General features: G+C 45.5%; 2 protein-coding genes across 2 annotated transcripts; both read left to right on the top strand.

The window, feature by feature from the left end:
* Nucleotides 1-10,380: 10,380 nt before the first annotated feature.
* Nucleotides 10,381-11,328, top strand: LOC120378988 (olfactory receptor 52M1-like). The gene has a single exon (XM_039497142.1). The coding sequence runs from the start codon at nt 10,381-10,383 to the stop codon at nt 11,326-11,328; it is 948 nt and encodes a 315-aa protein (XP_039353076.1).
* A 6,035-nt stretch (nt 11,329-17,363) lies between these two features.
* Nucleotides 17,364-18,299, top strand: LOC120379004 (olfactory receptor 51G2-like). Its single transcript, XM_039497143.1, has one exon. The coding sequence runs from the start codon at nt 17,364-17,366 to the stop codon at nt 18,297-18,299; it is 936 nt and encodes a 311-aa protein (XP_039353077.1).
* The last annotated feature ends 8,010 nt before the right edge of the window (nt 18,300-26,309 follow it).

The following is a 26,309-nucleotide window of genomic DNA, read 5'->3' as shown; positions in this document are numbered from 1 at the left end:
ACTGCTGGCTCAAGACAAGTCTCTGGAGTACATCCACAGATTTGGATGCATCTTTCAGTCGTTTATTCAGAGCTTCAGTTTGTAGCAAAGTTCCTCCAGAGGTTAGAAGCAGGATTGAAGAACAAATGGAGGAGTTTCCAGGGCCTTTCATGTCCTCTGCCATTGTTCACATGATACCTTGAAAGTTCCCAGGAAGGTTCCTCAGATGTGGATTGAAGTATCCTAAGGTCCATTGTCAGTTAAATGTTTCTTGATTGGGAACTTAATCTGAATAGTCCCTTCTCAATAAATTGGCCAAATGCTTCACTGGTGTTACTTAGAATCAAACACATTGAGATACAAGTAAATAGCCAATATTCATAACTTTAAATATAAAAATGCTACACACATACAAAGAGCATAATCACAATCAGCAAACTAGAACCTTTTCATAGACACGTTACCCGTACAAGATTTGGTGCAACTATATAACCTTGGTTGCAACAATGATCTATGTGGTCACAGTTCATTTAGATAATGTCACACCCCCAACACAAAATTCATGCAGGAAGGAAGGACACAAACATCGGTGACTGCATATCAAGAGCTCCCCATCCTTGGTTCTGTTTTACTACAGTTAGTATTGGGTTAGAAGCTGTATCAGTGTATAACAGAAATGGTTCATCAAAGTCATGTTCTGTAACATGATTGAATCTCTTTAAAAACTCAAGGTAAAACTTGGTTGGAACAATAGCGGATTGGATCTGTTTTTCCAGTATGGTTTCTGTATGTTTCATGTGATCTTGCCTAGAGCTAAAGAACATAGCTACTTAATCCATACAAGCTCTGCCAATGTTTAGAACCCAATTCATATCAAGTCAATGTAGACGTTAATGTTGTCCATGGTATAGGAATCTTGGCATTTATCCCGTGCACTGCCACAGGCTAGGGACCGACTGGCTAAACAGCAGTTCTGCAGAAAAGGACCTGGGGATTACAGTGGGTGGGAATTTGGATATGAGTCCGCAGTGTGCCATATTTGCCAAGAAGACTAGCGACATTTTGGGCTGAATTAGTGGGAGCATTGTGAGCAGATTGAGGGAAGTGATTATTCCTCTCTATTCAGCACTGGTGAGGCCACATCTGGAGTACTGTGTCCACTTGGAGGCCCCCCACTACAGAAAGGGTGTGGACAAATTGGAGAAAGTCCAGCGAAGGGCAACAAAAATGATAAGGGGGCTGGGGCACAAGACTTATGAGGTGAGGCTGAGGGAACCGGGCTTATTAAGTCTGCAAAAGAGAAGAGTGAGGGGGGATTTGATAGCAACCTTCAATTATCTAAAGGGGGGTCCAAAGAATATGGAGCTCAGCTGTTCTCAATAATGACAGATGAGAGAACAAGGCGCAGTGGTTTCAAGTTGCAGTGGGGGAGGTCTAGGTTGGATATTAGGAAACACTGTTTCCCTAGGAGGGTGGTGAAGCACTGGAATGGGTTCCCTAGGGAGGTGGTGGATTCTCCATCCTTAGAGGTTTTTAAGGTCCAGCTTGACAAATCCATGGCTGGGATGTTTTAGTTGGGGTTGGTCCTGCTTTGAGCAGGGGATAGGACTGGATAACCTCCTGAGGTCCCTTCCAACTCTAATCTTCTATGATTCTTCTATGATTCTATGATTTGATGATCACCTGTTCAATTCTTTCTCTCTGAAGCACCTGACATTGGCCATCGTTGGAAGATAGGATACTGGGAGAGATGGACCATTGGTTTTACCCACTATGGCCATTCTGATGTTCTTTTATAGATTGCGGATTTATCGCCCCCTGCTGTAATCTATTAGACCCCTCTCCTCTCCCAGAGCTGAGATAGAACCCAGGAGTTCTGATGGGGTCTCTCTGTCTCCTCAGTTACTAAAAAAAGTAAGAATATACATTCAAATTTTAAAACTCACTAGTGTCCCTTAAGTGACTTGATGTAAGATGTAAGAAAATGTTAGTACCACAGCTAAGTTGGTCTAATATTTATTTATTTTTATTTCTTTTAGACAGGAATTAGATATAGTGCCCTTGTCAGCTAATTGCTAAGTTATCTGCCCAAAGCCTAGAGTTTTCAGGTGTCTAATTAAATAGAGACCCCCTCAAGACTGTCACTTGATGCGCTGGGGTACCAGTGATGACAACCCTCCTGCCAGAACGGCCGCCCCTCCTCTCTTGTCTTGCTGAGCCAGACACTCCAGTTCAGCTTCAGCACAGACCCAGAGGTTGGATCATGGACCTCTGCAGTTCACAGAAACTGAGATTCACTCAGCCCAGAGGCTTCTCAGTTAACAGGGACTTTCCCAGTGTTCAGCCTTTCTGAGAGCCTGAACCCCAAATAAATCTGTTTTACTCTGTATAAAGTTTAAACAGGGTAAATTCATAAAATGTCCTCCCTCTGTATCACTGGTGGAGAGAGATGCACAGATCTTTGCCTTCTCCAGGTACCAATTACTTACTCTGGGCTTATTAATGAACAAAAGTGATTTTATTAAGTATAAAAAGTAGGATTTAAGTGGTTTCAAGTAATAACAGACAGAACAAAGTAAGTCACAAAGCAAAATAAAACAAAACAGGCAAGTCTAAGCCTCATACATTAAGAAACTGCTAACAGGTAATATCGCACTCTCAAAGATGTTCCAATAAGTTTATTTCACAGACTAGGCTCTTTCCTAGTCTGGGCCCAATCCTTTCCCCTGGTAGAATCCTTGTTATTTCCAGCAGACATCTCAGGTGGTAAGCAGGGGTTTTCTCATTATTGGCCTCCATTTTGTCCTGCACCACCCCCTTTTATAGCTGTGGCACAAGGCGGGAATCTTTTGTCTGTGCTTGGCCCCCACCCCTCCTTCTAAATGGAAAAGTACAAGATTTAAGATGGATTTCAGTGTCAGGCGACATGATCACATGTCCCTGTGAGACCTCATTCTTCATTACCCACCGGCTGGCCCACACATACACAGGAAGGCTTGCAGGTAAATGAGCCATTTACAACTCACTGTTTCTGAACCATCCTTAATGGTCTCCACTTAATCTGACTACAATAGTAGTACAAGTTTATATCCTATATTTCTAACTTCAGAAATAAGAATTATACATGAATACAAATAGGAAAATGAAATTTAGCAGATTATAAGTTTTCCAACGATATGTTACAAAAGACCTTTTGCATAAAGCACATTCCAGCTATGTCATTTTCAGATTCATAAGCCTTCCTCTCGGCCTCAGCACAGAGCTCAAGATTTCTCATCTCCCTTTGGGAAGGTCCTATAATTGCTGTTTACTCCTAAAGCTGGATAAAAAGCACAGAAGTGAAGACATGGAAGAAGAGACATTAGCTAGAGTGTGTCCAGTCTCCAGCCTATTTCCATCCAGATGCTGTTTCTCTCCTTGAGGCTGAGCAAACTCCACTGGGATTGCACAGAGCTATATTATAAACAGTGCACACCCCTGTGTCGGCTCTCAGCGTGGGATGCTGCGGCAGATTCTGGGGTGAGAGAGGTGTGGGACGGGATTCCCAGGGAAGACACTTCCAACTCAGGATTCACAGGTACCATCTCTTGCTGAGGAGCTCACCTGCTTGACAAACCCAGTGCAACATGGGCGTGATGGGATGGAGAGTAAGACTGTGCTCCTTTCTGCTCTGCGCAGCCATTACATTTTCTTTTACCAGTGTTATCTGTTCAGACTTTCAGTGCAACTGAATGTTCCCTTGTTCGTGAGTGGTGAGTGTTAGAGGGCTTATTCCGTCACCCGCTTACTCCCCTGGTCCTTCTCACATGAACAGAGAGCAACAATACCCAAAGTGCGAAGGTGCAAACAATTCGATGTATATTGGGGTGAACTTCCAGCAAGCAATGATTCCAGTTTTCTTCCTCAGTGTCCCCCTTCCCAGCTCTAACACCACAGAGCCTTGCCTGTGTCCCTATTCCTGTTCCCATCCCCTGTTCCTATTCCCCCCCTAGTGAAACATAATTCCAATTCCACCACCCCCATTCCCTGTTTCCATTTCCCCTCTTACTTCCTGATTGACTCGCAGACTATATAGTAAAACTTGAGTTCTGCTTAGCTATACCTTAACCAATCATTTTACTGAAATTTAACTAACCAATCCTAACATATTGTAACATGATTATCTAACCAATTATATCCCACCACCTTCATTGGTTTACACCCAACAAAATTAATTATACAGCAGACAGAAACAATCACAGAACCAGACAGAGACCATGCAAATAAACAATAGCAAAGTGGGAACTCTAATGACAAAACAATACAGAAGTGAGGATTTCACAACTACATCTATAAAGACATAAGGGTTTCCCAGCTGTGTCTATTGATAAGTGAGTTCTTACCAGACAGAAAATTATCAAACTAAATTTCATAGATTCATAGATTCTAGGGCTGGAAGGGACCTCAAGAGCTCATCAAGTCCAATCCCCTGCCCTCATGGCAGGACCAAATACTGTCTAGACCATCCCGGATAGACATTTATCTAACCTACTCTTAAATATCTCCAGAGATGGAGATTCCACAACCTCCCTAGGCAATTTATTCCAGTGTTTAACCACCCTGACAGTTAGGAACTTTTTCCTAATGTCTAACCTAAACCTCCCTTGCTGCAGTTTAAGCCCATTGCTTCTTGTTCTATCCTTAGAGGCTAAGATGACACCATTTTAGATACCTGAAAACTGCTATCATGTCCCCTCTCAGCCTTCTCTTTTCCAAACTAAACAAACCTAATTCTTTCAGCCTTCCTTCATAGGTCATGTTCTCTAGACCTTTAATCATTCTTGTTGCTCTTCTCTGGACCCTCTCCAATTTCCTCACATCTTTCTTGAAATGTGGTGCCCAGAACTGGACACAATACTCCAGTTGAAACCTAACCAGCGCAGAGTAGAGCGGAAGAATGACTTCTCGTGTCTTGCTCACAACATACCTGTTAATGCATCCCAGAATTACGTTTGCTTTTTTTTGCAACAGCATCACACTGCTGACTCATATTTAGCTTGTGGTCCACTATAACCCCTAGATCCCTTTCTGCCGTACTCCTTCCTAGACAGTCTCTTCCCATTCTGTGTATGTGAAACTGATTGTTCCTTCCTAAGTGGAGCACTTTGCATTTGTCTTTATTAAACTTCATCCTGTTTACCTCCGATCATTTCTCCAATTTGTCCAGATCATTTTGAATTATGACCCTATCCTCCAAAGCAGTTGCAATCCCTCCCAGTTTGGTATCATCTGCAAACTTAATAAGCGTACTGTCTATGGCAATATCTAAGTCGTTGATGAAGATATTGAACAGAGCCGGTCCCAAAACAGACCCCTGCGGAACCCCACTTGTTATACCTTTCCAGCAGGCTTGGGAACCATTAATAACTACTCTCTGAGTACGGTTATCCAGACAGTTATGCACCCACCTTATAGTAGCCCCATCTAAGTTGTATTTGCCTAGTTTATCGATAAGAATATCATGCAAGACCGTATCAAATGCCTTACTAAAGTCTAGGTATACCACATGCACCGCTTCTCCCTTATCCACAAGACTCGTTATCCTATCAAAGAAAGCTATCAGATTAGTCTGACATGATTTGTTCTTTACAAATCCATGCTGGCTAGTCCCTATCACCTTACCACCTTCCCAGTGTTTGCAGATGATTTCCTTAATTACTTGTTCCATTATCTTCCCTGGCACAGAAGTTAAACTAACTGGTCTGTAGTTTCCTGGGTTCTTTTTATTTCCCTTTTTATAGATGGGCACTATGTTTGCCCTTTTCCAAAGATAATAGCTAGAGGCTCAGATACCTCCTCTATTAGCTCCTTGAGTATTCTAGGATACATTTCATCAGGCCCTGGTGACTTGCAGGCATCTAACTTTTCTAAGTATCAGAGGGGTAGCCGTGTTAGTCTGGATCTGTAAAAGCAGCAAAGAGTCTTGTAGCACCTTATAGACTAACAGACGTTTTGGAGCATGAGCTTTTGTGGGTGAATACCCACTTCGTCGGATGCATGACATTCACCCACGAAAGCTCGTGCTCCAAAACGTCTGTTAGTCTATAAGGTGCCACAAGACTCTTTGCTGCTTTAACTTTTCTAAGTGGTTTTAAACTTGTTTTTTTTATTTTATCTTCCAAACCTACCCCCTTCCCATTAGCATTCACTATGTTAGGCATTCCTTCAGACTTCTCGGTGAAGACCAAAACAAAGAAGTCATTGAGCATCTCTGCCATTTCCAAGTTTCCTGTTACTGTTTCTCCCTCCTCACTGAGCAGTGGGCCTACCCTGTCCTTGGTCTTCCTCTTGCTTCTAATGTATTGATAAAAAGTCTTCTTGTTTCTCTTTATTCCCGTAGCTAGTTTGAGCTCATTTTGTGCCTTTTCCTCTCTAATCTTGCCCCTGCATTCCTGTGTTGTTTGCCTATATTCATTCTTTGTAATTTGTCCTAGTTTTCATGTTTTATATGACTCCTTTTTATTTTTTAGATCATGCAAGATCTCGTGGTTAAGTCAAGCTGGTCTTTTGCCACATTTTCTATCTTTCTTTCCCAGCGGAATAACTTGTTTTTGGGCTCTTAATAGTGTCCCTTTGAAATACTGCCTACTCTGCTCAGTTGTTTTTCCCCTCAGTCTTGATTCCCATGGGACCTTACCTAGCAGCTCTCTGAGCTTACCAAAATCCATCTTTCTGAAATCCATTGTCTCTATTTTGCTGTACTCCCTTCTACCCTTCTTTAGAATTGTGAATTCTATGATTTCATGATCACTTTCACCCAAGCTGCCTTCCACATTCAAATTCTCAACGAGTTCCTCCCTGTTTGTTAAAATCAAATCTAGAACAGCTTCCCCCCGGTCACTTTTTCCTTTTACATCTTCTAGGCTCTTCTCTTTCCCTGGAGGTGATAGATCGGATCCCCTTCCTAACAGCCCCAGATTGCCTTACTAGTTTGGAATGTGAGGATGTGACCGTTCATTTCCCAGCTTATGGCTGCCTCTGCTGCTTGGCCAAAGGCTTTAGCCTAAGAGCAGGTCGTCAGACTATCACAGGGAGAGAAGGCCCTTACACAGATTCTTTCTTTTATACCTCAATAACTAGCTAAGTGATAAACATACACCAAAATTCTTAAAGTATAGGCCTTTACACACAGGCCTGAATATCTATATCCTAACGGTGAGATAGAGTAAATATAAATGTGTGATCTAGTTTATTTATTGACAAATTCATAGGCTTCATGGTCAGAAGGCACCAGTAGATCATCCTGTATTACCTACTGTATAATACAGGTGTTACATTTCACCCAGTTTCCCCTGTATTAAGGCCAAAGACTTGTGTTTGACTAAGACAGGTCTACGGTACGATTTCACCTCATAGAATCATAGAGCCACAGGATGAGAAGGGACCACAAGGGTCATCTAGTCTAACCCCTTGCCAAGATGCAGGATTTGTTTTTTCTAAACCATCCAGGACAGATGAGTATCCAACCTTCTTTGGAAAACTTCTAGCGAAGGAGCTTCCATGTCTGTTCCAGTGTCCTCCTTGTCTTACAGTTAGGAAGTTTTTCCTGGATTTCATCTAAATCTGCTCTGTTGTAGTTTGAACCCATTGACTCTTGTCTTGCCTCTGTGGCAAGAGAGAACAACTTTTCTCTATCTTTTTTTATGCAGCCCCTGCTCAATCTCTTCTTTTCCAAACTAAACATACCCAGTTCCTTCAACCTTTGCTTGTATGGCTTGCATTCCATCCCTTTGATCATCTTTGTCTCTCGCCTTTGGATCCTTTCCAATTTCTCTAGATCCTTCCTATACATTGGTGACCGAAACTGGACACAATACTCCAGCTGAAGCCTAACGAGTGCTGAGTAGAGGAATACTGTCACCTCTGGAAATTTGCATGCCATTAATGCAACCTAAAACTTTATTTTCTTTCTTTGCAATAGCAAATAAATCCACTCCCGCAAGACATGTAGATATATCAGCCTAACACCGGTGTAGACAGGGCCAGCTCCAGGCACCAGCTTATCAAGGAGGTGCTTGGGGCGGCAACTCCGGAGCGGGGCGGCACTTTCAGCTATTCGGCGGAGGGTCCCTCACTCCCGCTCGGAGCGAAGGACCTCCCGCTGAATTGCCACAGATAGCGATCACAGCTTTTTTTTTTTTGTCTGCTTGGGGCGGCAAAACCCCTGGAGCTGGCCCTGGGTGTAGATCCCACTATGAGGTCAACCTAGCTACCACTGCTCACGGAAGTTGATTACCTATGCTGATGGCATGGCAGTGCCACTGTAGCATTTGAAATGTAGACAAGCCCTCAAGCAGATCTTCCAGAAAAGCATCCAGTCTGGATCTGCAGACATGGGGACGTGGAGAATCCACCACTTCCCTTTGCAGTTTGTCCCAATGGTTAATCAACCTCAGTGCTAAACACTTGGCCCTTATTTCCAACTGAAATTTATCTTGCTTGGGCTTAGCTCTGCCTTTCTCCTCTATATTACAGAGCCCGTTATTACCCATGGTTTTCTCCCCATGAAATTCTCCATTTGATCGTCCTTTTGATAAGATAAATAGATGAAGCTCTTTAAGTCTCTCACTGGCCGGCATTTTCTGAAGCCTCCAATCCTTTTTGTGGCTCTTTTCTGAATGTTCTCCAAATTTTCAAATTTTGAAATGTGGACCCCGGAAATGGATGCATTTTGTTTCACCAATGCCATATGCAGAAGTAAAATCCTTCCCCTGCTCCAGCTCACCATTACGATGAGTTGGTTGTCCACAGTGACCCCTAAATCCTTTTCAGGGTCCCTCAACTCCATTATACAGTGATTGAGTCTGTGGGTCGTTCCTGCATTCCCTGTTCTGAGATGATAACTTTGCATTTGACTATATTAAAACATCGGTGTCTGCCCTGGCTACCTCATTGTAACCACTCTGCCAATTTTGGATCCCCTGCTATTTGTCTGCAGTGATTTTCTATTTGCTTCCATATCATTGATGAAAATATGGAATAGCATGGGGCCTAGAACTGATCCTGCAGAACTGCACTAGAAGCACCCTCATTCCCTGCAATGCCCCATTGATAACTGCTTCCTGAGATCTGTCAGATGCTGCTTAACATCCTCCTTAACTGCTAATGGACTAGAAAGTATTTCATCAGCTCATCTGATATGAGATCTTCACTTTCTTGACTGTGGAATTGTGGCTTGTTAGCTATCTATAAACTCTTCTTAAAGAACTCCCAATTTTCCTTCCTGTTTTTCTGAATATTTTTTTTCCTCCCAATCAGTTTTGTGGATAATTTGTCATCTTTGAGGAATTAGCCCTTTTGAAGCACTAATTATCTATAGATATTACTGGTTGGGAGCTGTTCTCTGTCCATTTGAATGTAATCAGTTCCATTCTGTTATTTTGTTCTCCTCTATCATATGCCCCCTTCTTTGTGGCTTCTCTAAACTAAACAGTCCCAGAATTTTCTGTCTGTTTGTTCAAGGATAGCTCAGTGGTTTGAGCATTGGCCTGCTAAACCCAGAGTTGTGGGCTCAATTCTTGTGGGGGCCACTTAGGGATCTGGGGCAAGATCAGTACTTGGTCCTGCTAGTGAAAGCAGGGGGCTGGACTTGATTGACCTTTTGGCATCCCTTCCAATTCTATGAGATAGGGTATATCTCAAAATATTAAAGATGGCTGCCTCCTCCATTCTCACAGCCTGTTTCAGAAATCCCCTTTCTATCTGCTATATGCTTTATAGAGACTGGGTGATCAAAGTGAGTGCGTTTCCAGAGCAGGTTGTTCTCCACCCCATTTTTTGGGCATCTGAACATTTTCTTTGTTTTGGCTGCTACTGTAAATGAGCAGGTGTTTCCATGAAACAGCTGTCAATGACACCCTGATCTTTTCCCTGAGGTGGTTCTAGTTGGAATGTTTCCCCTTGATACATGGTTTGGGAAAGCTTTTTTCTTTTCTTTTCTTTTCTTTTCTTTTCTTTTTTCTTTACAATTTCAGATGTTGAGCAACCGGGTGCATGGGGGAATAGCATAGACTTTCTAGCCTGGCTTTCATTGCATTAAGGACGAATGAGGGATAACAAGTATCCACACTTGTGTTTCCTACTGGTGCTTATTAAGGTTTCCCAGACCACAACATGTAGAAATTATTGCTGCATGGAAGACCATCAGATATGGAATTGGCATTAGTAGGGTCAGTTGTTCATAATTCATTTAGCTGAAAAATGAAAATGTGTGTGAAGAGCAACCAATCTGTTTCACCCATGAGAAAATTATCCAGTAGTGCAAGAAGTGGCTCATATTATCACTGTCTCTCCATCCAGGGTTTTCTACTGCGACCATCACCCTGGGAACGCCTCAGAGTTGAACAACTTCTCCCTTACTCCATGTCAGATTCCAACAAAACCGACTTCACCAACCCCTCCACCTTCATCCTGCTGGGCATTCCTGGCCTGGAGGCGGCCCATGTCTGGATCTCCATCCCCTTCTGCACCATGTACATCATAGCCATCTTGGGGAACTTCACCATCCTGTTCATTGTGAAGACGGAACCAAGCCTCCATGAGCCCATGTACTATTTCCTCTGCATGCTGGCCATCACTGACCTGGTCCTGTCCACGTCCACCCTGCCCAAAATGCTGAGCATCTTTTGGTTCAATTCCAGAGAGATCAATTTCAGTGCCTGCCTCACCCAGATGTACTTCATTCACTGCTTCTTGGTGATGGAGTCTGGGATCTTCGTGGCCATGGCGTTTGATCGCTACGTGGCCATCTGCCATCCCCTGAGACATTCCACCATCCTGACATACCCCTTGGTGGCCAAGATCGGACTGGTCTTGGTGCTGCGTGGCATCATGCTCCTACTGCCCTATCCCTTCCTGGCAAGGCAATGGCCATATTGCAGAACCAACATCATCCCCCACTCGCACTGCGAGTACATAGCCGTGGTGAAGCTGGCCTGTGGCGACACTCACGTCAGTAGTTACTATGGTCTCTTTATGATACTCTGTGTGAGAAGTCTGGATATGATTTTTATTGCTGTGTCCTATACCCAGATCCTCAGGGCCATCTTCAGCCTCCCCACAAAGGATGCCCGGCTCAAGGCTTTGGGGACCTGCAGCTCCCACCTCTGTGCCATCTTAAGCTTTTACATCCCAGCTCTCTTCTCCTCCCTCACACACCAGTTTGGCTACAATGTGCCCCTGCATTTCCATGTTCTCATTGCCAGCATGTACCTCCTGGTGCCCCCCATGCTCAACCCCATCATCTATGGAGTGAGGACCAAACAGATCCAGGAGAGGCTACTCCGGCTCTTCACTCATAAAGGAATGTAAAGCTTTTTCCTTGTGCTCTGGCTCTCAGACTGAGCTCTGTGCCGAGCTGGCTGGTGACTTGGTACTCTGCTCTCTTCCCTAAATTACTGACTGGGCAGTCAAAGAGATATTAGAGCAGAGGTGGGCAAACTTTTTGGTTCAAAGGCCACATCGGAGTTGCAAAACTGTATGGAGGGCCGCGTAGGGAAGGCTGTGCCTCCCCAAACAGCCTGGCCCCTCGCCCCCTATCCGCCCCCTCCCACTTCCTACCCCCTGACTGCCCCCCTCAGAACCCTCCACCCATCCACCCACCCTGCTCCTTGTCCCCTGAGCACACCCTCCTGTGACCCCCTGCCCCTAACCCCCACCCTGGGACGCTACCCCTATCAAACCCCCTGCTCCCTGTCCGCTGACTTCCCTGACCTCTATCCACACCCCGCCCCCTGAATGGCCCCCCTGGACTCCCATGACTATCCAATCCCCCTGTTCCCCATCCCCTGACCACACCACCAACAACCTCTGCTCCATTCAACCACCCCCTGCTCCCTGTCCCCTGACTACCTCCTGGGACCCTCTGCCCTGATCCAACCCCGCCGCTCTCCACCCCCTTACCATGCCACTCAGAGTGGCAGGACTGGCAGCCGCGCCGTCCATCTGGAGTAAGCCCTGCTGCCCACGCGGCGGCATGGCTGTGGGGAAGGGGGAACCACCGGGGAGGGGTCGGGGGCGAGCTTCCCCAGCTGAGAGTTCAAAGGCCGGGCAGGATGATCCTGCGGGCTGGATGTGGCCCACGGGCTGCAGTTTCCCAACTCTGCATTAGACCCTTTCCTGACCATGCTGTGCTGTGTCAGTGCGAAATACTGGGGAATTGGTTAATGTAGAACTCATTGGTTTGCCACCCTTCTAGTTACTGATAACTGGACCCCTGTGCACATAAGAACATAATAATGCCCTACTGGGCTGGATCAAGGATCCATCTAGCCCAGTGTCCTGTCTTCTGATGGTGGCCAATGCCAGGTGCCCCAGAGGGACTGAACAGAACAGGTCATCATCAAGTGATCCATCCCCTGTCACCCATTTCCAGCTGCTGGCAAACAGACACCATCCCTTTCTATCTTGGCCATTGATGGACTTTCACAACATCCTCTGGCAAGGAGTTCCACAAGTTGGTTGTGTGTTGTGTGAAGAAATACTTCCTTTTGTTTGTTTTAAACTGTTGCCTATTAATTTCATTTGGTAACCCCCAGTTCTTGAGTTATGAGAAGGAATAAATGGCACTTCCTTATTTACTTTCTCCACATCAGTTATGATTTTATAGACCTCTATCATATCCCCCCTTAGTCGTCCCTTTTCCAAGCTGAAAAGTCCCAATCTTATGAATCTTTCCTCATATGGAGCCATTCCAAACCCCTAATGATTTTTATTGTCCTTTTTTGAACCTTTTCCAAATCCAATATATCTTTTTTGTGATGGGGCGACCACATCTGCATGCAATATTCAAGATGTGGGCGTACCATGTATTTATATAGAGGCAATATGATATTTTCTGTCTTATTATCTATCCCTTTCCTAGTGATTCCCAACATTCTGTTCACTTTTTTGACTGCTGCGTCATAAGGTCCCTGCCTCCTATCCTGTTTCTCTCCCCAAGGCTATGACCCTGGTACACATCTCCCATCAAGGCCACAGCCACTTCTGCACATCTTGCCTCTATGCCCCACTCCCTTCTCTGCCTCTTGCCCCAAGTCCTCGCCACTACTGCTCGCTCTTTTTTCCCCCTCCCTGTCACTCACTTGATCATCTCCTTTGAATCAAGCTGCTCCGGGGACCTGAATGATTGAAACAGATTTAACTGATTAGCATGAGAGATTTTATCTTTAGTATGCTTGCCTCCTGTTACTCTAATCTTGTACACTGCTGAATTGAGTTTATCGATGATTCAGAAAGGTCCGATTCACCGATTACACAGCCTATGCTCTGGTGCTTTGTAGGATAACAGCATTACCAGATCACCAACCTCCCAAGTGTCGTCAGACACTACTGGTGTGGTGCTCTGCTCTTGTTCAATGATGATTAACACTGTCACTGAGACATTACAATCCCTAGAATTGGGAAGGATCCCCAATCTAATCAAATAGGAGCAATTATTAAATTGGTATTGCCCTAAATGTTTTGAAAGGCCTGAAAGGGAGAGATCTATATGTTTGAATGCATGTCCACATGTATCCATTGGAATTATGAGACAAATGGGGCCTGCGACATCACATCCCAACCGAGACAGTTGTTTATCTTCTCAAAATTGTGTGGTAGCACGATCCTTGTATGTTTCATTCACAGTTTCTTTACTCGTGTTTGACTCAGACAAGGATGTGTGCATAAGTGGTTATTCTGGGTCTCCCTTTTCATTCCTCAGGAAGAGGGGAAAGCACCCCCCCTCCTGGAATGATCCGACCGAAATTTCCATGTGGGGAGACTGTGACGTTATTTACGCCAGCTGGGACCACATAGATCATTGTTGCAACCAAGGTCCTATAGTAGCACCAAATCTTGTACAAAGGCGGTCAAGTAAGGTGTCTAGGAAAAGGTTGCTATCTGTACACATGTATCATTTTTGTATTTAAAGTTATAAGTATTGGCTCTATACTGTCTGTTTCAAACTTGTGCTGTGCTTCTGGGTGACACTCAGGACAATTTGGCATCAGCACTGCCTAGCCTGCATGATTGCCCATTAAGGACCATCAGCTGTACAATTGACCCATTGAGAGAAGGCAGATAGGCCTTGTGACTCAGCAAGGCAGGCAGGGACATGCCTATGGACAGAACTCTAAGGGTTTTCCAAGCCATGTGCTGGGCAGCTTGTGTTTGAAACAAAGGAAGCACAGGCCGCTTGGCAAGGGTCTATAAAATGCTGCTGCATCGTCTCCATTTTGTCTTCAATCCTGCTCCTTACCTCTGGAGGGACTTTGCTACAAACTGAAGCTCTGAACAAAGGACTGAATGACCCAGCCAAGCAGTGGATGTTCTCCAGAGACTTGATTTGAGCCTGCAGTTAATTCCATCACAGCTACAAGCCTGAACCAAGACCTTTGCCATTAATATATGTAATTGATTCCATTAACCAGTTTTAGCTCTAATCTGTATTTCTTTCTTTTTATGAATAAACATTTAGATTTTAGATTCTAAAGGGTTGGCAACAGCGTGATTTGTGGGTAAGATCTGACTCATATATTGACCTGGGTCTGGGGCTTGGTCGTTTGGGATCGGGAGAACCTTTTTTCTTTTACTGGGGTGTTGGTTTTCATAACAATTCATCCCCATAAGGAGCAGAAGCGTGATAGAAGGGAACTGGAGTATCTGAGGGAATTGCTTGTGTGACTTCTAGCTAGCCAGTGGGGTAAAACGAAAGTCCTGTCTGTTTGGCTGGTTCGGTGCCTTAATAGTAAAGGACACACCCAGCTTTGGGCTGTGACTTCCCTGCTCTAAGCAATTTGTCCTGAGCTGATACTCTCAGTCGTGTCCCGCCAAAGGCAGCATCATTACAGAGACTTGAGGTAGCCATGTGACTAATTGGAATCATACGAACAGTGATGACAAGCCCAGTCCAGTTGGGTAAGATCACCAGGCATCCCCTGTGATTTGCCCTCCTGCAGTTTGCCATTGGCTGTGACGGGGTTAAAGCTGCTGCACACTGAGCCAAGCAGCTGAGGTTCCCTGATGGCCAAGTGGCCCCAAGGGAATGTGCAGGCAGGCTTCATAAAGACACTTGCCTCCCTATCTGAACAGATACTGCCTGCTGCCTGTGCAACCTCTCTGATGACTCCTTGTCCATAAGTGTGAAGGCCTCTGATGTCAGCAGCTCCACGTTGAGCAGGAATTGGGTACATTGGCAGGTTTCACTATCTTTAAAATGTGACGTGAAGGAAAAAGGCTTGTTTCCATTTGCAGATGTTCTGTGCAGAGGCAGAGGACTCAGCTGGGCTGTCGGGGTGACTCAGTGACAGGGATCCCATTTCTAGAGGTGCCGTGTGCTCTGGGCCTGATACTGCCATGGGCAGAGCAAGAAGAAACCCCACAGAATATCAGTGATTAGTTCCCAAAACACCTCTGGTTTATTTTCTCCTGGAAATTTAATCAGCAAATGCATTTTCAAAAGGGTTTATTCTCTGGCTTGATTGGGAACGCAGGAATTCAGAGCTGCGTTGCTTTGTGGTAACTGGTCCAATAGGGAACATTTCTATTTCCTGACAGGCTGAGGGCTCTAGCACTTCTGCCCTGTAGACACTGCTCAGGGTTACAGGGCTACCTGCATCTCTGCCAGATGTCGGGCCTCATAGGTTTCCTTCCCATAGGGTGGAATCCCCTGATTCTCTGACCCTCAGACTGGGCACTGGGCTACAGCACACTGCAGGTCAACTGTTCTTGCTAAGCAGATCTGGGTGGGTTCGGCACCTGTGGTTCATACTAAAATACAGATGTGTAAATATTTTACCAAAACTTTTCATTGTAATACAGTATTACAAAGAAAACTTTCATCATGAATGTATGTCGAAAGCCAGCAGCAGAGTCACTAGAATCTCTGCAGAAAGGACCAGCGGTAACTTTACTGTTTAACAGTTTTGGCTTTAGAAAGTATTTCAGAAGTTCTCCACATACTGTGTGCAATGGGTTTGTGCTATTAACTCTTTGTTCAGTGAACAGTTGTATGATACTGTCTCCTGATAGCTGATCAGAAGCTTACATCCAGGGTCATGAACACAATCCATCTACAATACCTGTACAAGTCTTTCCAAAGAGTTATGAGAGAACAGAACCACTGGTCAGTGATTCAGAAAAGGGTAGAATTGAGGTGCAGGAAAGTGGAGTGTAACAGTGGTAGTAAGTAATTCACACTCATCATCTGTTACAGGAGCACTGCTAAAGTAACTTGTACACTCAACTGCACATTAGTGGAACACCAGTGTTTCTAGTATTCACCCATTCATGAAACCAATCCCTCTCCCACCCAGCAGAAGTAACTGTCTGTGTTAGCTTGTAACTTGCCAAATATCTACAGACCCTTGCATGGGGAGAGGATGCAGTTGATGCGAGGATGAAAAGAAGTCTGGAGGATGATCGACCTCTCTGGATTGAGTCAAGAGTGGAGAGGCAAAGCACTTCAGCTTCTCTTGGAGGGATTCTTGGGGGTCAGAGTGTATCACCGGGAGGATTATGTATGGGCAAGTTAATAGAGCCTGGTTTTGATTGAATTTACACATGTAAATCTGGAGTCAATATTACTGAATAAAGAATCTGGCCCTAAATAGTAATGCCATGTTCTGGAAAGAGGCAGTGGTATAATTTTGACTCTCAGGAGTGGGCAAAATATATAGGATAGTAAATGGTGCAATGAAACACATTTAGAAATAGCTTCAATGCAGGACATGATCCTTTTCAGCATGCATTTGCCGTGTGTTTACCACATGTCAAGATACAATAGACCACACTCAGAAGTGAAGGGCCAGAAAGGGTGTCTGTGTGAAGATCATAATTTTAAAATTACACAATTGTCAAATAGGCTGTGGAACTCCCAGCTACAAGATATCGATGGGGCCAAGATCTTAGCGGGATTCAAAGAGGGACTGGATGGTTCTATGGGTAACCAAAAAATTCAATTACAATAGAAATGTTTTTTTTAAAATGTCTTGGTAGGGCTATATACCTTCTTGATTTACACCACAAAATATGTCCAACTAGTGGGTATCTTGGGGAAATTTTCCCTAGGAGCAGGCTCTCTCAACTGCTATTGCAGGGGTTCTTTCACCTTCCCCTAAAGCATCTGGAATTGGCGACTGGATACTGGGCCACTGACCTACAGGTCTGATCCAGTATGGCAATGCCTATCTTCCTATCATTGGTGTAAACCCAAGAGTATGTTTTTGTTGATCTACTTTGAGCTCCTGGGCATCTCTAGACTTGCACTGAGAGCAGATGATTTTTCATTAAATATCATCTAGTCTCCTGTTCTTTTTCCTTTTAGGAAGGAAAGTTGAAAACTCTCCTGACCTTCACATTACAGTATGTCAGCTGTCAATGACACCGAATTTCAATTTGCGGTGTTCCTTCTGACTGGGATACCTGGACAGGAAGACATGCATCTCTGGATCTCTATCCCCTTCTGCTTCATGTATGTTATTTCGATATTAGGAAATTCAGTCATTCTGTTCATTATAAAAACAGATCCAAGCCTCCATGAGCCCATGTATATTTTCCTTTCCATGTTGGCTGTCACAGAGCTTAGCTTATCGATAGCCACCATGCCGACGATACTGGGCATATACTTGTTTAACTCTAGGGAGATCAGCCTCAATGCCTGTTTTGCTCAGCTGTTCTTCATCCACTCGCTTCAATTAACTGAATCCTCCATACTCTTGTTGATGGCCTTTGACCGCTTCATTGCAATTTGTAACCCACTGAGATATGCTTCCATCATAACCCTGCCGAAAATATCCAAGATGGCACTGGTGTTTTTGCTCAGAGGGATTGCCATAGTGTTCCCACTCCCCTTGTTCCTGAAACGGTTCCAATACTGTCGAGCCAATGTCCTTTCCCATTCCTACTGCCTCTTCCAGGAGGTCATGAAGATGGCTTGTTCAGATATCAGTGTCAACAGCATCTATGGATTGTTTGCTAAACTTCTAACGATGGGGTTGGACTCGCTGCTCATCTTCCTCTCTTACATAATGATCCTGAAAACAGTGCTCATTGTTGCATCCTCCAAGGAGTGCCTCAGGGCCTTGAACACCTGTATCTCCCACCTCTGCGCCGTCCTGCTCTTCTATATACCAGAGCTCGGTTTGTCTGTTATACACAGATTCGGGAAGGGCTCTTCTCCCTTACTTCAGATTCTCCTGGGATACATTTCCTTGCTGGTCCCTCCCCTGATTAATCCAATCGTGTACAGCTTGAAAAGCAAACACCTTCGTGCGAGAATATTCAAGATGTTCATTAAGTGAAGGGTCACTTCATCACCCAGCTCCAGCACTGGTAACATTGACGATGAAATCAAGAAGCTGATCAAATTCTTCACTAATGCTTCTTAGAATCAAACACATTGAGATACAAGTACCTAGCTAATATTCATAACTTCAAATACAAAATGATACACACATACAGACAGTATAATTATAACCAACAAATTACAACCATTTCATAAACACCTTATTTGACCTCCTTTGTACAAGATTTGATGCCACTATGGGACCTTGGTTGCAACCATGATCTATACAATCCCAGTTCATGTCAATAATGTCACACCTCCTCTGGCAAACTGTGTAAAATTCTGGTCACTCATATTCCAGAAAGAAGAATTGAGACTGGAAAAAGTTCAGAGAAGGTGTCCTAGGATGGTCAGCACAATGGACATCCTGGCTTACAAGGAAACTTGAAGAGCTTGGCTGGTTTAGCCTAACACAATGCAGACTGAGTGGGGATCAGAGTGTTCTATAAATATATTGTGGGGGTAAATACCTGGGAGAGAGATGAGCTCTTGAAGCTAAAGGATAGTGCTGGCACAAGCAAATGGGGACAAACTGACCAGAAGCAAACAGAGGCTGGGAAGGAGAAGGAGGTTTCTGACCATCAGAGAAAGGAGGCTCTGGAACAGCCACCCAAAAGGAACAGTGAGGGGAAACAACCCAGCTGGTTTGAAAATGACAGGTTTATGCACTAGACCATATGCCAGGAGGTCGCTCCACGTCTATGTCCCTAAGGGTCACACTAGCTGATTTGGCATCACACTGGGAGCTCATGTGGAATTGTTTGTCCACTGTGACCCTGATCTGTTCCCTGGCTGATGGATTTGTCCCTAAACAGATTCAGGAGAAAGCATGACTCAGTGTTATTGTCTGGAAAAGGAATTGTTCTTGGGTTCCTGTTTGGTGATGTCACAGGAGTTAATTCTCTTAGTTTCTGGTAATCTCATCATGCTGAGCTGCCAGCTGCTCCCTCCTCAGCCACTAGCCCCAGAGAAGAGAGGTTCAGTGGTTAAAGTGCTGGCCTGGGATTCAGAAGAACTATCTTCAGTTTCAGGCTCTTCCACAGACTTCTTCTATGACCTTGGGCAACTCACTTAGTCCCTCCATACTTCAGCAACATGTGTTTTAATACAGTGCATGGTAAATGTTTACATCTAGGAACAAGAGATACAGTCCATGCTTACTGGCTGGGGGACCCAATCCTGGGAAGCAGTGATTCTGAAAAAGACTTGGGGGTCATAATCAGTTGAATATGAGCTCCCAGTGTGATGTTTCATCTGAAAAAGCTAGTGCAATCTGGGATGTACAACCAGAGACTTCTTGAATAGGAGCAGAGAGGTTATTCTGTATTTGGCTCTGCTGTGAACACTGCTGGGATCCTGTATCCACTTCTGGTGTCTACGGTTGAAGAAGTATGTTGATAAATTGATAAATTGGAGTGGGATCAGAGAAGACACATGAGAATGATTAAAGGATTAGAAAACCTGCCTTAGAGACAACAACTCAAGAAGCTTAATGAAGAGACGGTGAAGGGGTGACTCGATTACAGTCTGTAAGTACCTGCATGAGGAACAAACGTTTAACAATGTGATCTTCAATCTAGCAGAGAAAGTTACAGTGTGATCCAATGGCTGGAATCCGAAGCTAGACAAATTCAGACTGGAACTAAGGTATAATTTTTTAACAGTGAGTGTAGTTAACCATTGCAACAATTTACCAAGTACCATGGTAAATTCTCCAGCACTGAAAATTGTTAAATCAAGGCAGAAGGAGACAATTGTTAAATCAAGGATGTTCTAAGAGTGGCCTGTGATGGGATGTTAGATGGGACAGGATCTGAGTTACTACAGAGAATTCTTTCCTGGGTGCTGGCTGGTGAGTCTTGCCCACATGCTCAGGGTTTAGCTGATCGCCATATTTGGGGTCAGGAAGGAATTTTCCTCCAGGGCAAATTGGCAGAGGCCCTGGAGGTTTTCACCTTCCTCTGCAGCATGGGGCACGGGTCACTTGCTGGAGGATTCTCTGCAGCTTGAGGTCTTCAAAGCACAATTTGAGGACTTCAATAACTCAGACATAGGTCAGGGGTTTGTTACAGGAGTGGGTGGGTGAGATTCTGTAGCCTGCATTGTGCAGGAGGTCAGACTAGATGATCATAATGGTCCCTTCTGACCTTAAAGTCTATGAGTCTAAGTAGACCCATCAGCGTCAATGAGCTCTCCTTTAGGATTTATTGTGGGGCAGATCTCTGGCCTGTGCTCTACAGGTGGTCAGACTAGGTGATCACAGTGGTGCCTTCTGGTCTTGGGATCTGCTGTAGCCCAGTGGTCTTACCTCTATTATATTCACTGCTTTGCATTATATTCTGTTTCATTATAATCAGCAGTAACACAAGGAACTTACAGGCTTGTATCATGTAAGATGTTGCCTTCAGCAGTTAGCATGAGGCTTGAGACCTATGAACTTTGACAAATATAAACTTAGGTAACTCACAAGTTGTGGGTTTTAATATGGCACTGGAAGAGGAGTGTAGGGGGAATTTTGTCCATAACGCCATCAGCCAACCACAGAACATAAACCAACACCAGCTTCTGGAAAGTTTGATAATGGGGTTAAATCATAAATACACTAACCTATAAAAGAAGGACACCTTAATGTTGGTAAAGGGAGGAAATACAAATAAGGAAGATGGGAAAAACCCCTACTGAATATGTATTAGACATGGTAATGTCAGCGTAACATATTAGAAAAGTGGCATCCCAGGGCAGTAGGAGAGAGCGATATAGCCTTTGGGTGGGACCAGAAGTTGATGGCTAACATTTCAGGTTGTTCTGCAAGGGATGGTGTGAGTATGGATGTTCAGATGTACTTTCTGCTAAATGTATTAATAAATATTTATTTGTAAATATAAAAGAGTTCCTGTAATGCGGGTGTTGCATCTGGGCATGTCAGTCTCCAGCTATATAATAATTTTAATAATACCGGGCCTGATCTTGGGTCAAGAACCTGTCAACCCTCAAAGTTGACAACTGTGGGAGGGATAGCTCAGTGGTTTGAGTGTTGGCCTGCTAAACCCAGGCGTGTGAGTTCAATCCTTAAGGGGGCCACTTAGGGGTTTGTAGCAAAAATCAGTACTTCTTCCTGCTAGTAAAAGCAGCGGGCTGGACTCAATGACCTTTCAGGGTCCCTTCCAGTTCTATGAGATAGGTATATCTCCATTTATTATAAAGTAATAACTACAATTTTTTATTCATCATCTATAGATCAGGCTACACTGTCCCGTGGTGTTAATAGCACTTGTTGGGTTGTTGTTCTGCTAAATATGTTAGAGATTGAGGCACTCAGATACTACAATAGTTGAGATCATAGCTAAGTACCTTAGAGAGATTTCAGCTTTCAGATTTGGGGCACTGGGTGGAAAACCTGAACTCTTCCCAACATACCTTGGTGACAAGGCCTGTCATTAGCACAGCCCCTATTGATGAGGGAGTTCTGGGCTCCTCCTGCAGTTTGGCAGTAAGAGGGGGAATCAGGATGTGCTTTCAGAGAGCGAAGGATCTGGAGAGAATTGCCTGGCTGAATAGAGCCCTTGGGCTGATCCTGACCCCCACCCAGTCCATGAGCACTGATAGCAACTCTAGCGCTGGAGATAGACCTCACACCCTGCATCCAAATTTCCATCATCACCAACTTTGGGGGTTGCTGGATGTGGGGGAGGGGGCTGTTTGGGTCCAATAGGGAGCTAGCAGCAGACATTTGGAGCAGGGCTTGAGTCACACCCCTTTCTATTAAGAATGGGCATGGCCTTGTTTACCCAGCGTGTGCATGTCTCATGCCTGAATGTAAGGGGACTGTTGCCCCCTTACTGATGTAAGCAGAGTCAGGATGAGCTCTACCCTGACCTCTGGTGGTGAATTATGGTGAGTGTGGAAAAGAATTTCAGAGGCTGATCGTGTTTGCATAGGCACACCCACCCCACCTAGCAAAGCCCACAGCATCCTAAAATGGTTACTTTCACAGCTGTGGGATCCCCAATTTCTTTGTTATTGTGGCAGGAGGAATAAAGTGTTGTCACTCTGATTATGTAAATGAGGAACTATGAAACTGTTTTATGAGAGAGAGTCTCACCATCAACTAAGTAGCACTCGCTAGACAAGAGACATGGGTTCCAAAACCCAATGACTGGAGAGAGGTTGGGGATAGATATCTGTACCTGGTGGTGTGGGTGCCTTGTGTGAGCCAGAAGCACCAATTGCACCTTCTCCTCTCTCCACTGTTGAATATCAGAGCTGATTTTTGATTGCCTTAAGAATCTAGTTATAGGTTACTGAGCTGAACTCACTTTGGGCTAATGATGCACCAGCACTGGGGCTCCCCTACTATGAGCTGAAATCACTAAAGAGCTAAAATTGCTTAGCTGAGAGCACTGAGTGCTGTGCTAACGAGTGGGGGAGCCTGAAGCTATATTGTGGAGCAGAGCAGTGAGCGGAGTGGAGCTGAGCAGTTTGTGGGGATGGCTGGAGTGGATCCTGGAACAGCTGGTGGAGCAGAGCAACTGGCGGAGCGGAGCTGAGCAGTTTGTGGGGACGGCTGAAGCAGAACCCCACAGATAGACGGGGCAGTTGGCCCTGGACCACGTAAGGTGCCCCTTTCTACCCAGGCTGGGGTGGGGGGAAACCCTGCAGATAGACTCTTGAACTCGGGGGCTGCATTGACCCGGGACAGAGACTTTTGGGTTGCGGGACTTTTGGGACTGTGGGTGATCTTTGGGTTGCTGGACTCTAGGGACATTTGGGGTATTGGACTTTGGAGTCTTGGGGTGATTTTGGGGTTGCTGGACTCAAGAGCCCAGGGAAGAGGACACAGCCCAATTTCCTGGGGTGGGTCTTTGCTCATGGTTTGGTCTATGAACTCTAGTTGAGATGTTTTCCCAATTTAATGCTATGTTGTTTATCTCATGTTATTAAACATTTTCTGCTACACCGAGACTCTGTGCTTGCGAGAGGGGAAGTATTGCCTCCTCGAGGTGCCCAGGAATGTGTTTGTAAGATTTTCCCAGGTCACTGGGTGGGGGCTCGAGCTGGTTTGCATTACGTTGTAAGGAAGGGAACCTGGCCCTTGATGCTATCCATTCGGCCTGGCAGAAGGGTTACACTGACATTCAGTGGGGGTGTTTTGGTTGCTAGCTCCCAGCACTAAAAGGGGAAGGGTCAATGAGAAATCAGGACCCTGAGACTGACAGTCCCCAGGAACAATGGGGAGAAGCCAATGCTCTAGGTCAGCGTGATTGACAGGTGGACAGGCTAATCAGGGAGTCAGGAGGCCAGGGAGGTCCCATCCTCTATGTGTGCTGGAATTGCCTGGGTCAGACAGAGTGGGGCCGAGCTAAGGAGAGAGCAGGTGCCCAAGCTGAGCTGGGAACAGAGCTGCAGCCACAGAGCCAGAGACACGGCCCAGGGAGAGCAGACCCTGTGCTGGGAGCAGAGCTGCAGCCATAGAGCCAGAGGCACAGCCCAGGGAGAGCAGATCCTGTGCTGGGAGCAGAGCTGCAGCCACAGAGCCAGCGGAGCCAGAGAAGCAGCCCAGGGGGCTGGAGGCAGAGCAGCAGCAGCAGTGCAGAGGCAGAGTACAGCTGGGGCTGGAGCTGGAGCCAGGTGTGGTGAGCAACTGGGGCTAGCCAAGGGGGGACCCTGGGCAAAGGGCCCAGCGCAGAAAGACACCCCCAGCCAAGGGTTCTTGCAGACCAGACTGGGAGGCGGATCTTAACCCGTGGGGGGGCTAATGCTGGGAAGAAGGGTCCCATCACCCAAAGACGGAGGTGTGTGGCCACCACCAGAGCAAGTGTCCAACTTGCAGCATCCCTGCAGCACAGCCAGGGTCTGAGAAGGAGGCCGGGGACCTACAAGGAACAGACTATGAAGTGCCCTGATGTCCAGAGACGCTGTTTGTGATGTTCCCTGCCACAGAGCAGGGTGATGTGTTTCCTTCAACCTTTCCCATTTTTCGTTATTCTTTTTTTAAATTAATTGTTGATTAAATAACTTGCATTTGTTTTAAATTGTATGAAATGATCAGTGGGTCAGGGAGGTGCCCAGAGAGAGAGCACCCCGGAGTGGGGACACCCTAGCCCCTGTCCTCGGTGACCACAGCAGGGTTGGGGGTCGAGTCCCCCAGGAATCCTGGCCGAGCCTTGTTGGGGTTACGAGGACTCTGCCAGACAGGAGAGTGGAAGGGGAGTCCTCGAGGGCAGGGAGGCCTCTGGGTAAAGGAAGTGGGAGCGAGGACTCAGATCCTTTCACTAGCCCACTTCACCGGGGTATTGCAGAAGCCAGGAAAGTTCCCCACAATAGCGGGACCATTCCCCTGCTTACATGAACAAGAGGAGGAGACCCTCTGAGCTGTGTCTGAGGAAGCTGTGACTCTACAAGACAGTCACTGTTATGTCCGTCTGTCTGTGTTGTAACCCTCTTCCTTACAACATGAGGCTCTGTAGCCCAGTGCAGAGGGAAACAGCGTCTCTGCCACTGGTCTGTGAGATCAGAAATGTACACTAACTAACCCTCAGTTCCTTCATTTGTGGGTGCTCTGCTTGAGATACAGCCAGCAGCACCCCACCTTGGGATTTTATTGGGAGTCTCGCATGATTTCCTGTCTTTCTTAAAGATCCAACTTCTGGAATCAAGGCACTGCACAGAGAATCTCAGCATTCTGTTTTCTCAAAAAAAAATTTTTTTTTTAAAGAGAGTTGCAGAAAAGCTAGAAAATCCGAAGCAGCTGACCCCAACAACTTGGACACCAGAGGCAAATGAAAACGAACTCCACATTCATCTATTTTTAAATCTAATTATTTTTAACCAGTCTCATGGGTTTTGGAGGAGTGACTTATAATTGTTGAATGGGGCTTGGCAATACTGTGCATCTAGTTCAAAAGATCTGAAAAGCAATTAGCAAATGAAACAAAAACTAGCAGCAATTTTTTCAAAGTACATCAGAAGCAGTAACCTGCCAAACGATCAGTGGGGCCACTGGAGACTGTTGTGGAGAAGCCAAATACATTCTTTGCATTGGTCTTCACAGCGGAGGATGTGAGGAAAAGTCCCACACCTGACCCATTTTTTTTAGGTGACAGATATGAGGAACTGTCCCACATTAAGGTATTGATAGAGGACATTGTGATGCTGCACCATATATTAATCATAGTGGTATGGTTATGAGATAATTATGATGTATCTGGGACAATATATGTCTTGTGAGGTGTTATTGGAAAAGTTATGATTCGGTGAATATGATTATCCTGTTTGTGTGTATGTATCATTTTTGTACCTAAGTTATGTCTATTCACTATGGATCTGTGTTTCAATACTCTGGGTAACACCGACATATAGCCTCACTGGTACAACAAGGAAGAAGCTAGACAGTGCTGATGGATCATCAGCAAAGACAATGGACCACAGAAGAGCTTAACCTTCCTGTGACCATTTCAGCCAGCCTATCAGTAACTGCTGTGTGACTTGGCGCCTGCCACGCACTGGCCCTGAGCCAGTTAAAACCAGCCTAGGGCCCTTGACTGGCAGGCAGCCTAAGGAGGGGCTTCAGGGGAAACAGCCAATTAGGGCAGCAGCTACAGATAATTTGGGTGGCAGCTGGACCAGCCAACCAGGGCCCAGCTGGCCCATATAAAAGGAAGCTGCAGACCAGAGCAGATTAGACCAGAGCCCTAGGGAGAAGACTGACTTTCTAGAGGGCTACAGAGAGACCAGCCCCTGGGGAAGGGCACGTGCTAGCAGGGAACGGGGGAGTTAGGGCGGGCTCCTGGCGGGCTGCCAGGACTTAGAGGATCAAGGCCCTGGGAAGAGGGCAAAAGAGCTGGAGCCAGAGTCAGGAGCAGATGGAATTGAGGCTGCGCGGAAGTGTCCCAGGGAACAGAGACAGTGAGCTGGAAGGAAAAGGCAATAAGAAGCTGCTGTTTGCAGGGTCCCTGGGCCGGGGCCT

Source organism: Mauremys reevesii, linkage group 1 (genome assembly GCF_016161935.1).
Source record: "Mauremys reevesii isolate NIE-2019 linkage group 1, ASM1616193v1, whole genome shotgun sequence".
In the NCBI taxonomy this organism is placed as follows: Eukaryota; Metazoa; Chordata; order Testudines; family Geoemydidae; genus Mauremys; species Mauremys reevesii.
The sequence above is the reverse complement of the archived record's forward strand: the minus strand, read 5'-3'. Positions and strand labels throughout refer to the sequence as shown.